The following is a 12,960-nucleotide window of genomic DNA, read 5'->3' as shown; positions in this document are numbered from 1 at the left end:
CTCTGCTGCTGGGTTTCTCTTCTATAACGTAAATATTGTTTTAAAGCTACAGTGCGTAGTTTCTGTCGCCCCCTTGAGGAATTCTAAGTAATGACAACAACACTGTGGGTGCGTCCACATTATACAAGCTTACGTGAACGTGCATGCGCCCCCACCCCTCCCCCACGCAGTTGCTAGTACCCACCATGGTAGCCACGGAGGACACGGAGGATTTAAAAAACACGATGGACTCTTCAGAAGAGGTAATTATCTTCACCTGAGTTTCTGCGTGCAAAAGTCACCGGAAGACACAATGTTCTGAACACAGTCATACTGAGAAATAATAAGAGAGTTGTGTGGAGCTGATAGTCTTGATTAGCTTTGTAGCAACTCATTTGGCAAGGGCTTGAATGTAACTGATGTTCATTCATATGAAAACGTTACGCACTAAAGCTTCAATTCACAATTCAAAGGTGCTCTTAGTGACGTTGGGTGACGGCACTTCTTGTTAAAGTATTTTCAAACAAAACCAGGCTAGCTCGCCCTTCCCTACTCCTCATCCCATCCCCTCCCTTCTGTGCTTCCACGCACTAACTAAAAAACGTGTGATCGCTTAGAGCACCTTTTAATTCAACATCAATTTTGCAATTTTGGGATCGCAGCTAAGCTGAGTATTGTTACTGAATCTGAACATTTCCTGCACAAATGTGTCACATTAAAAGTCTTCCAGTGCGTCAATAGATAAATCCCTTAATTGTGTCGGTAGTGATGGGCAAATGAAGCTTCATCAAGCTTTGTGAACCATTTTTCTTATTTTCTGAACCCACTAGATGGCGCTCTTGATTTAACAAAGCCTTGAAAGCACACTGAATTAACAGTTCTTGAGCCTTTGTCTGTACATCAAGACCGCCATCTAGTGGGCTTTAAAAATAAAGAAAAATGTTTACAAAGCTTCATCAAGCTTCATTTCACTACTAATTGTCTTTGAATGTAAAAAATCTGTAGGAAGAGTTAAGTTTCATTCACAGTAGCTTAACAGAAATTGAAAAGAAACTACACGTTAGAGCACCTGGAAATAGTTAGAAAATAAAACTAGTATTCCTGTTAAACAGAGAAACTCAGAACAGCAGAATGCTGTGACATGACTTCTGTCAATACCCTCACCTGTCAGGAGACTCAGGATCAAAGCAGGTCTTGAGGACGTCAGTGACCTCCGGGTCACAGCAGTCTCCATCATCGTAATCATAGTGTATACTGTTGCACTCCATGTTACAAACTCCGTCCTGTCTCTTCCAATTGTAGCAGGGCCCCAATCTAAGGCAGTCCCCTCCATCGTGGCCTGTCCTTGGGTGGTCGCACTCAGGGTCACATTGGCGGTTTCCAATCTTCCCAATTCGACAGTTGCTGAGGATAAACCGCTGTCGGTAGCTGGAGTTTCTGACAGAGTACACGCTCAGATCTAGGGTGATGTTGTAAGGGCTAAAGGCCTCAGTTAGGGCACGGTGTTGGAGCTGGATCTGGGCTTGCGACACGGTGGGGTTTCCGCCATCGTCATCGGAGAGGTTGACGATCCTGTAGCGAACTCGCTTGGTAGCACGGAGCTCCCAGTTGTTGTTGTAGCCAAAGATGATGTCGGTGTTATCGCAGGGTGTCAAGCCACATGGTGGTGGCAGGAACGAGGAGACCAGTTCTTGTTCGGGGACAGGAGTGGTGATGATGGTTGGATGGAGGCCAACTTTGTGTGGAGTCCAAAGCTGTTCCACCTCAAAGTTAGAAGCAAAATTTATATTTCAATTCATTTTAATACTGTATCCAAATCAATTTCAATATAAAACAATGAAATGAGTAACGCTGATAAGTAATGCTTTATAATTTCCCTTATATGATGACGGTTAAATAAACAAAAGCAAAGACTGAACAACTTAAAGTGTAGAAATTAAATATAGTCGGTTACATTAGAGAAGTCAGCCCACATCGCCAAAAGTGGCTCGCTTTTGTCAATTTGAAATGGCTGCTTCAGCAGGTCCTCATGAGAGCGGGCGTAGCCCCACAAGACCAAACCCCCAATATGGCCCCTGAAGCTGTGTCCCTGATCTGATTGGTTACTGCCAAGGAAGAGGGTTCTGCACGTCTTCATGAAGGGACTGTATAGATTCCCTGACTGAAGACTGCTCTCTCCCACCTGAGAAAAAAAAGCAGAGGAGAAACCTCAGCCAAGAAGAGAGAAGGAGCAGAAACAAATTAATCATAATAAATGATGATGATGTAAACCAAAGACTCTCTCTGTCCTACTACCTTTGTCCATAATCTTTATAAAAAAATATATGTACATTTGAATGCAAAATCTGTGGGCAATGGGACAAGATCTCTATTGGAAGTGTTCTAGTTTCTGTTTGTAGTGCGAGTAGAATTGACTATAGAGGTTTGACCGTTCAAGCTTTGGTTATCAACTCCATCTCCATTCTTGCGGAATAGGAAGTCTTGAACTTGATATGTGCTGGCTACACCTGAACCCCCGAAATATTGTTTGTTGCTTCCAGAGGCTAAACCATTGTCAGATCGATAGTCAATTTTTCTGAGATTGCCTTTGTCTGCAACTGGCATGAATAAAATTGGATGATGAAAAATATGAGCAGTATCATTGAAACTGTTGAGCTCAGTATCTGTCGTGATTATATTCATGGCACTTATTGGCTAAGCATGAAAGACCATTTTTAACCAGTCAGAGAAAGCTAGTAAGTGGACCTTGGGTTGGGATGCTTTGTCATAGTAATATTGTATTTCAATGATCAACAAGTTAAAAGTGAAGAGGTAAATGACCAAACTCCCACACCAAACCACACACCTTAGCTCCATCAACATACAGGGTCATGTTCTGGCCGTTGTAAGTGGCCATCAAGTGAGTCCAGGCATTGGCTTGGTACCGCTGGTGGCTATAGACGGTGGTAGATTTTACGGCTCGGTCTGTGCGAAGGGTGAAGTAGAACCGTGCGTCTTTGGCGCCAGCAGGTTTCACAGTGCGGATGCCTAACAACCAGCCCTTCTCACTCAATGAATGGGAACAGTTGTCAAATACACCTATAGCAAAGGGGGAATGGGGAAAAGTCAAATTGTATTATTTTGAAAGGATATTGGTGCAAAAAACAAGCAAATATCTTGCAGAATCAAAGGAGAGCACATTTACAAATGGTCCTCACCCTCAGGAAAATGAATAAATAAACACACAAACAAACCAGCAAGATTGCAGTCCTTGGGACACAGGACAATGGAGAAAGAGAGGTACACTTCTGAGAGGATGAGCCACACAGATAGAGTATAACAGACAGAACCAGAGACAGTGGGAGAAAACAGAGAGGGGAAGGAGGACGGAGGTATTTCACTCAGGCAAGGCAAGGCCCTGATGTTTCCATCTGCTATTGCAACAAACACACAGAGCCACATGTGCTCCCCAGATGTGTAACACTGGGACGGCAAGGGGTCAGGGAACCCCTTCACCCTCCTAAACAGTTTATGTGCATATGTTTACATGCATATGTGTGTGTTTGAGTGTGTAAAGAGGGGCAACTGTAGCAAAATATCCTTAAGGAGATGGGCCAGTTTCATGATTAAGCATTTAATTCAGTTAAAGAAAGCCGCAGTAAGGATATAAAGTAGCTTTGTCAAGTAAATTAGATTATACTGTATTATACATGTATATTATTTAATGGCAAACAACAGGAGGGCGTTGTCTCAGGCAAACAAAATTGAGCTAAAATTTTCTTTTTCATACAACAGTAGATGGTTATGGTGAAAAGGTACTGCCAAAAAAGTGACAAAAGAAAATTACAAGTTTTTTAAGGGTGGTCTTTATGTTTTGAGACATTACCACAAATATTAGTTCAAGGCTACTAGGGTCTGACTTTTTTACCATGATTATAATATTGAATTCAGCTTTCAAATATCCATGTACTAATGTTTAAATGCTGAATTTCTTGAAGCTTCATGAAACTTTGTGAAATATTTTCAAGGAATAGCAATTCACTAGCGCCATCTAGTGGGCTCAGAAAATAGAGACATGGTTCATGAAGCTTTATTTTGCCACTACTACCAAAAACACAACATTGACATAACATCCCCTTCTAAAGTTGTCTATTTACACAATCAGCAGACATGCAGCAACATTAGCATTCACTCGCTGTCATGTTTCAGGCAACAAGTCCAATATTCGCTCTCCTTTTAACTCTGTTTCAGTTTCCACCCATTCCTGAAAACGCTGAAAACAAGGTTTACAACAGCATAGTTCTGGGCTAGAAAACCCAGTCAATGAGCTGGAAGGCATTAAAATACTATAGAGCTGAGAGGAACTGGAGAGTTGGAGAATTATTCTCTGTTCGTCAGGGACCCCTTTTTATTACACATAGTCATGTAAACCATTATTCATAGAAAAGTGAAAGCGAAAAGTGCAGCTTTAAAAATTCTACATGTAGAAGTGTTGGCTGTTATATGTAATTGAATTCCCATAACTTTCACCAAATCTGGATAAATGAGCTATGCAATCTTTTTTTGAGATTGACTATGTCATGCACTTCTCTTTTGACATAGATAGCATTTGTATCAAACTCAAAGCTGAAGACATTTGACAAGGAATTGTTTTTAAACACATAAAATGCAATTGAAATCTCAGAGGAGGAAAATATAAGGTGGTCTATCACCAATGGGGATGCCGTCTTAAGCTTGTACATTTTTGCACTTTTTGTTGAATTCGCTAGAACCTTACAAAATAACAAATATAATATACAGTACATAGTAATATATTAGCCAATACCTTTAGCTGACATTTTGTACTGCCATAAATGTTGGACAAAATGCAGTAAAACAATTTCAATACATTCCAGAACAATCCAGCACCTAAGGAAATGTAGAATCTGCGTAATTATTAAATCTTTTGTCGAGCAGCGTACTAGATTCTGGAACACATATTTTTCAATAAAGGATGCAATGAACAAATAAATAGTTTATAAGATCATCACTGACCATTAGATGTCAAACCAATGTCAATGTCATGTCTAGCAGAAACAATAGGAGTTTGCTTTTCACTGTATTTGTCAAATTCCTTCAGGACACTTCAAAGAGAAAGACCCATGCCACAAAATGCCGCCCTCACATAAGGAAGCAATGAGGGGAAAAAAACGTTGAGTAATGGAGTCGGATCTTTGATCAGAGTAAATGTGAGTGGACGTAACAGTTTGTGGTCTCCCTCACTATCTGGACAGCTGTGGTGCTGCACCATAGCGCTTCTATCCTCTTCAATTTGTTTGATGTATGTGTTGTTCTGTCAAATATGCAACTTTTCAGATGTAACATTCTTAAAGTTGGAAAAAGAGTGGTGTTCATCCTTATTTGAAGAGCCTGATTAAATGGATTGATTCATGAATTCATAGGATAAATGTGTCTGCAGTCGCTGCTCAGAATCAATGGAAACCCACAGGCAAGCTAACTGTGAGGAGAGAGACTGAATGAAACACAGGCTGGGAATTTTCACGCTTATGTAACCACGTATTTATAGAGAAGTCTGGGTCCAGAATAGAAATACAATTTAAATTGTTGTGACAAAATAAAACAATGTTATTGTCCTCAGATAACTCACTATAGATCATATGGAAGTTATTAGCTTAGCACTACAGGATCAACCACCTGTACTTATCCCCTGGCTCTTTGTTTATAGCAATTCAATGCACTTCACAAAGCAGAGTTTTTGTATACAATTAAACAAAGAACGGGTGTTAAACATCACCATTATAATAATAATGTATAATAATATAATGATATATTAATAATATTTCTTCAGAATCATCTTGCAATTATTACTATGGCCAATGTACTAAACCAACAATTGAAAACGTATTTATCCAGCATTGCCTTTAACTGTCACTCTTCTTTTGTTTTATTTTCATCTTTTACATGTTGTATTGTCCTTGTGCCTCCCTTTGTTTTATTTCTATCTTTCACATATTCTGTTGTTCTTAGCATACCTGTTTTTGCTATTTCCTACCTGTTCTTTGCTGCTCATTTAATTTTTTTTATTTACAAAGTATTTGCTCTTGTTTTCATTTGCCTGTTTTTATGAATTCTCTTGTTTCTTCCTCTATTGTAAAGCACATAGAGCTACACCCCCGTATGAAAAGTGATATATTAATAAAGTTTATTATTACTTTTAATAATTATCAATTGTCATCAGCCACCAATATGTTCACCACCATCATCATAATAAACATCATCATCACTACAGTATGGTTTTCCAATAACATCATCATAATTACATAATGCCAGTATTATTACCCCATTATAGTCATCATAATTATTAGCGTATTATTATTAGTATTAACTAGGACCTAAAAATTGCTACGGTCAAGAGGTTAAACTGAGGTAGGGTAAGAGGCAATAAGAGCATGCTTTGTTGTTGTTTGTTGTAATTTGATATTTTGAGTGCACATGCATGTTTGGTTGTAAATAATAGCCTAATGTATTAATAATAACACGCAAAAAATAATATACATTTCTTGTGCTGAACCATTTCAGAAAGCAAGCCTTAATCAGAGCACGACAAGAGTGGTATCTTCCTACTAACATAATACCACAGTGAACAGTTTTTGGCATTTATAAGTGCATATCCCAGTGCATTTGCTGTCACTTTAGCAGAGCATTTCACTCTGGCATATAGTTCGCCATAGAAAATGCTGGATTTTTGAAGGCGATCGTGATATTTGGGGGTTAAAAATAACAATATGAAGGCCAATAACACAAATATACAATCTTGATACTGATCTCTTAGATTTTTACATAGATACATACTGAGCGGGATATTTTACACTTCTACTGTTAAAAAATAAACTTGTTAAAAGCATGGTTTATTACACAAAAGCTTTAAGGGAGGTATGGACTAACATCCCCGTTGGTTCCAATTCAGGGCAATCCTAACTTCTTAGCAGGCACGGTGGATGGTGGGTATAACACTTGGACATCTCAAGGGATAAAGAGGATGCAAGATTTGTTTCAAGGTGCATCCACGCTATCATTTGCACATCTTCGAGAAAAGTATGATCTCCCCAGGCATGACTTTTTTTAAATACCTGCAGATTCGGGACTTCATAAACAGGGGAACTACTCTCAATATTGATGCCACTACATCTGCAGTTGAACAATTGCTCCTCCTTGGCCCAGTTAAGAAATCCATTCCTCGCTTCTACAATGTCTTAAGCCAGTCTGATGTGATCAATGTACAGGGTGTTCTACAAAAATGGCGAGATGAACTTGGTATAGATATTGATGGGAATAAATGGACTAAGATATGGACTCAAGCAAAAAAAAATATCTGTGTGTAACCGTGCCAGATTGCTGCAATTTAATATTGTGCACCGTTTACAAATCTCTCTTAACATAAAATGAACTCCCAACTCTCACCTGCATGTTTAAATTGTAAAATCTCAGTGGGCACCTATACTCATTGTATCTGGTCTTGTCCTAAAATTCAAACATACTGGCTGGTGTTTTGCTGGAAGATCTGGAAGATCTTGATCCATGATCCAGATCCATGACCCTCTTTCTTTAATCCTCGTTTACCCCAACACATACATCATATCATACATCATTAGATATTAATATATCTGCAATGAGCTAATATCAGCCAATATATTGGCCTGGTCTAGTTCTACTCGCAAGCACACCTGTCTTTCATTTGATGTATGACTATTGATTGTCTGACTGACAATTATTAATGCCCTTTGTATGTCCCTGACAATTTCCCAGAGCCCAACATGATATCTTAAAATGCCTTGTTTTTTCCACAAAAACCCAAACACATTTTTGAAACATTTTAAGAATTTACAATCATCACCAAACCCAAACCTCACATTGGAAAAGCTGAAACCAGAGACATTTTGGTAATTTTGCAAAATAAATGACTTAATAATTGTTTAACAAAATTGGGATTAAAGTTCTGTCAAGAAACAAAGCGATTACTCATCTAATTGTTTCAGCACTCATAATGTCATTATGTAATCCTGATCACTGGGATTTCTGTCATCACTGTCACCATGTGTGCAGTAGAAGCAAACCCCTGGTTAAACTCTGTTTGACCTTTGTCATTAAAAGAAAGCTTCTTTTTTTTTTAGAAACCATTTAACACAAACTCCACACAGAACAAGATATTGCTGTTACATGGGCAAACCCAAATGCTATTACGGTTACTTAATATAGTACAGCCTAGCTGTTTGCAATGACATACAGACCCATAATTCTTGGTTTTCTGGCTCGGAACATTTCTGTTTTGGGTTCACTCTCACGGCTCTCATCAACCTTGTTTCCAACTGCTGCTATCATTCTTTTCACCAAAGAACCTCTAAAACTGTACCTGATGCTCCACTACCTGCCCAGCACCTAGGCAAGCAGAAAAAGGTTGGAGTCTGATCCGCCATAAAGCAATTAAAGAGATTAACTGACACTGATAGGCAAACATGTCAACCAAGGAGGACAAAATATACATATCTGGAAAGACACTAAAAGAACCACCAGGCAGAGGGCCAGATCTAGAGCTTGAGATCAGTAAGCTCTCAGACAGTACGATGGAGAAAAAACAAGGAATTAATGTATTCCCCTATTACTGTCATGGGACATCTAACCCTAACTAAGTGTGTGGCCATAAGACTTACAACTGTCAGAGATTTCACTACTCATCAATACTCATCTTTAGCATCTCAGTTTTGTGAAATCCCAAGGATGAGTATTGCCTATACACAGTGGTGGTGGAAGAAGTACTCAGATCCTTTACTTAAGTAAAAGTACCAATACCACACAAGAAGCCTATAAAAATGTAATCTGAAAAGTAACTAAAGCTGTCAGACAACTGTAGAGGAGTAAAAAGTAGCCTACAACCTTTTCCTCTGAGATAGAGTTGTAGGCTAGCCTTTAAAGCTTTATGCAATGGAAATACTCAAGTAAAGTACAATAGTCCTGCCTCCATCAGTAGACTACTTGAGTAGGCTAGATCAACTTAGGCCCTAGTTACTACATTCCACCATTTCCTAAACATCAGTGCCTATGATGCAGATATGATCAGTTTTCACCCACCTGCTATGACTGCAGGGTTGCTCTGCCCTCCCTCAGGCTTCACCCACAGCTCCACGCTGAACTCGGCCCTCGGCAGCTCCACCCCTGCAGTCGGCTTCACCTTCAGCTGCTCCCGACGTCCGCTGAAGTAAAGGGCGGTCATCCAGGAAGGGGGCACCCTTGGCACGGGATTCCCCCAGGAAGAGGAGCTCCTGACGGGCAGGTTGTCAGGCGTATCAGCCTCCTCCATCTCCCCGGAGTAGTCCTCGGTACTGTCCTCCAGAGTCCCGGTCGAGAATTGCTTGTCTCCATCTTCCTGCTGCAGTCTGTAGAGGACCTGGAGCCCACTGGAATCTGTTGAACTGTCGGGGAAAACTTTCTCCCAACTCGAGTTCCCGTCTGCCTCGTAAGAAAACGTGGCACCGAGGCTGCGGGTGAACCTGGAGCGGGAGTTGCCTGGAGACTGCGCGTGGCCCGAGGAGGAGACGGTCTGCCCGGCGTCTCTAAGCAAAGACATGCCGGGCTGTTGCGTGGTGTTTTCACTAACATAATTTGTCTCTTTCTTGTCATTTGTCCCGCGTTTTCCAAAGAACTGTCCAGGCAACGTAACATATCCGTTCCCTGCTCCTACTGCTACACCCTCTGCGTCGCCCCAGCCTCGCTTATTTTCCTCCACCGGAGCGACCCGGTGAACCCCGGTGTCAAACTTACACCCTCCTGCACAAACCGCAGGAACGCTCTTAACAGTGAACAGCTCTCTCCGGCTCGTGCGCGTACTCGGACGAGCCGCTGGAGGGCGGTGTTGGGACCGGGAGAGGGAGCGGGGTTGCCGCTGGGACCTCCAGACGCCGGAGACGGTGCAGGGTTCACCTGCAAGCCTGGAGAGCTCATTGTCTGCCCGCCGGGCCATGGCGCGTTTGTACCGCCTGAGTGCATCGGAGCGAACCGGGCTGAGCAGCCACGTGTTAGTCATGACGAGGAAGATAGCCAGTATTCTGACTAAAAACATTGTCTCAGGTTAGGGAAGTTGTGTAAAAGATAAGGGGGGAGGGGGGTCTATTACCTTTTTAAAGTCTGTCTCTGGTTTCCAGGTCAGCAGCAAGAGGTCTCACACCAGACTGTTGTTATATGTGCGCATTAACCAGCAATAAAGACACGTCTGTTAAAGCTGCCGGTTTTTGTAATTAAAATGAATTAATTGTGGTACACAAATTAGGAGATTCATTAAATATAAACTGTCAGTGCATTCCAAACGGATCAAACTAATAAAGAGAAAGTCGCATTTCAAATTTCTCACATGGAATTATTGCAGTTTGAGGTCAGGTTATATGTTTAGTATTCATTTGAATAAGTAGAAGTTTGACAGAATCAGATCTTCAGGTAAGTTAATCTAAATCCTTATTTGGCGCAGATGCTGCTCTCCACACACTGCACTTTGCGCGGACCTTTAGAGGTGACCGTCTGGAAAAGGTCTGTAGCCTTTGTCACTTAGTTTTCGTTCACAGGTAGAAATAAAAAGTCCAACTATTTCAGTCTGCGTTTCAGTAAGCCTATGGTAAAGAACACATTTTAATTTTAATATTAATTTTTACTGCGGACAGATTTTAATTGCATGAATAATTCAGGTGAAATCTGATCATTTCACTCCATACTGACTTTGCACAAAACCTTTCATTTATTTTTACCTGACCACTGCGGCATCATTTAGTGCGTCCTGTTCCAAATGGCTGCAAGGTGAATCAGAGTATATATATTTATATATATATAAAAAAAAAAAAGTCACTCCAGAGGCAAACTGAAGTGCAGTGCAAAGTGCCAGCCCTGTGATAGTTACCCTACTTGTTGAGCAGAAAGCTTCCTATCATTTCTGAGAAAGGAAAAAATATCCGTCCATTAAATAATGGTTCAGCGTCTGCGCGTCAGCTTCTGTTGGTTTTGTTGTGCTCCTGTGTGCGCTTCAGAGAGTGACTTGCTGCTCATCTGCACCGGTCCATGCAGTAGTAGTAATATCCTCCTCCATTCACTCCTCTCTCTCTCTCTCTCTCTCTCTCCCTCTCTCCCTCGCTCTCTCTCTCTCTCTATCCCCCTCTCCTCTCTCTCTCTCTCTCTCTCTCTCTCTCTCTCTCTCTCCCTCTCTCTCTCTCCCCCTCTCTCTCTCTCTCTCCGGAGTCCAAGGTTGGTTTTTTTATCAGGGAGCCCCTGCCCGCCCTGATATCACCGGTAGGGGAAGTGTGGTAGTGGGTCGGTGGGAGGGATTGGCTTCCCTCCATTGCCTCACACTTAGTTTTACAAGGGAAATCCTCTCCCCTCCTCATCCCCCTGCCCAGTCCTGTGCTCTACGTCTGTCTGATGCAGGGGGCAACAGGAAAGAGGTCGTAAACTTTATTTATGCAGCCTTTATTACTCTTGTCCTGATCTCATCCATCTATCCATCCATCCATCCATCCATCCTCTTCCAGAGGTGGAAGAAGCAATCATAAAGATGGAAATATTGTTTTTTTTACTTAGCTTTAGTTACTTTGCACATGCAAAAAATGATAGAGCTTGTAAAATATGTGCACTGCTTCGTATTAAAGTAATTAGCACAACCATGACCGACTACAACCATAAAAAGCCACTCACAAATGAATCAATAATAATAATTATTAGTATAATAATATACAAAATATACAATCTTTTCTGAATTATCAGTACTTTTTACAAGTATGAGTATGAGTACATTTTTATAATACATACTTATCTTCTTTTGATTGACATTTCCTGTGCAAGACTTTTACTTGTTGAGTGTATTTTTACAATGTAGTATAGCAAATTTTACTTCAGTAAAGGATTTGAGTACTTCCTCAACCACTTGCAAATGTTGCAAATCAGAGTTGTACAGTTGTGTAAGTATCAAAAGTAAAACTAGGCTACTTGTCATGCAGAAAATAACCACTCAGTGTTATATTGTTATACAGTCACTATTGTATTTATAATGATGCATTTATGTGTAAGCAGCATTTTACTGTTGTATCTGATTAAATTGGAGTTATTTTACTATGTACTGTTTGGTATTTCAGTCTATTAGCATGCATCATAATTCATCATGGGTTGCATGTGTAAAATATGAATGCACAGAGTAACCAGCTGGGAAATGAATGCAGCAACTATACAATATTTGCCTCTGAAATATGGTGAAGTAGAAGCCTAAACATTTAAGTGAGATAGAATTAGATAGATAGAAAGATTAAAACTCATACTTAAGTACCGTGATTGAGTAAAGAACAAAGTTACTGTCCACCGCTGTCCGTGTCTTCTTAATCGGAGGCTCTACTGTCAGCCTGGCAATGGATGGATGATGGTGGAGGTGGCTGGGAGGGGGGTGGAGAGGTGTTTGCCCCTGCTACAGTAACACAAGTGTGTTTGATCTCTCCCTTGCTACCCCTTGGTCTCTTTCTTCCTCACACACACACGCAAGCACAAAAGCACACACACACACACACACACACATACTTCAAAAGGAAGGAGGTGAGGTTTGTGGAACCCTCTCCTACCTCTTCCTTCTTCCATCCCTGTTTCTCCTTTTCTTCTTTTTCTCTTCCTTTTACTCCCTCTTCTCTGGACCCATCCATCTCACTCACTCGTGCTCTGGCTCTCTTCAGTGGTACAACACTGACAGGCTCAACATCTGTCTTGCACTTAAAAAGGGTTTTTGCAAGCTTTTCGTCGTCCAAATAAGCTACCTGCCTCGTGCTGAACGCTTAGCTTGTGTAAAGCGAGCTCGGGCTAAAGAAACAGAGAGAGGAAGCATCAGATGGGAGGTTGTGGGGGGGGGGGGGTAAAAAGCAGGGGAGATGTAAGGAGTTGTCCATATACAATCATGGCCCAACTGAAGGTGAAAATACCAAAAAATAAGCT

General features: G+C 40.9%; 1 protein-coding gene across 1 annotated transcript in view; it reads right to left on the bottom strand.

Annotated features, from left to right (window-relative positions):
• The window catches only part of LOC116699837 (pappalysin-2), a 78,561-nt gene extending 67,496 nt beyond the window's left edge, over positions 1-11,065 (bottom strand). Inside the window, exons 1-4 of the mRNA XM_032532625.1 lie at positions 9,085-11,065; positions 2,825-3,057; positions 1,934-2,161; positions 1,144-1,742 (exon numbers count right to left, since the gene is read on the bottom strand). Coding sequence (XP_032388516.1) covers positions 1,144-1,742; positions 1,934-2,161; positions 2,825-3,057; positions 9,085-10,072 — 2,048 coding nt within the window. The 5' untranslated portion in view covers positions 10,073-11,065. The remainder of the gene's footprint in view (positions 1-1,143; positions 1,743-1,933; positions 2,162-2,824; positions 3,058-9,084) is intronic.
• Positions 11,066-12,960: the final 1,895 nt, after the last annotated feature.

Source organism: Etheostoma spectabile, chromosome 12 (assembly GCF_008692095.1).
Source record: "Etheostoma spectabile isolate EspeVRDwgs_2016 chromosome 12, UIUC_Espe_1.0, whole genome shotgun sequence".
In the NCBI taxonomy this organism is placed as follows: Eukaryota; Metazoa; Chordata; class Actinopteri; order Perciformes; family Percidae; genus Etheostoma; species Etheostoma spectabile.
This window is presented reverse-complemented; position numbering and strand designations above follow the sequence as displayed.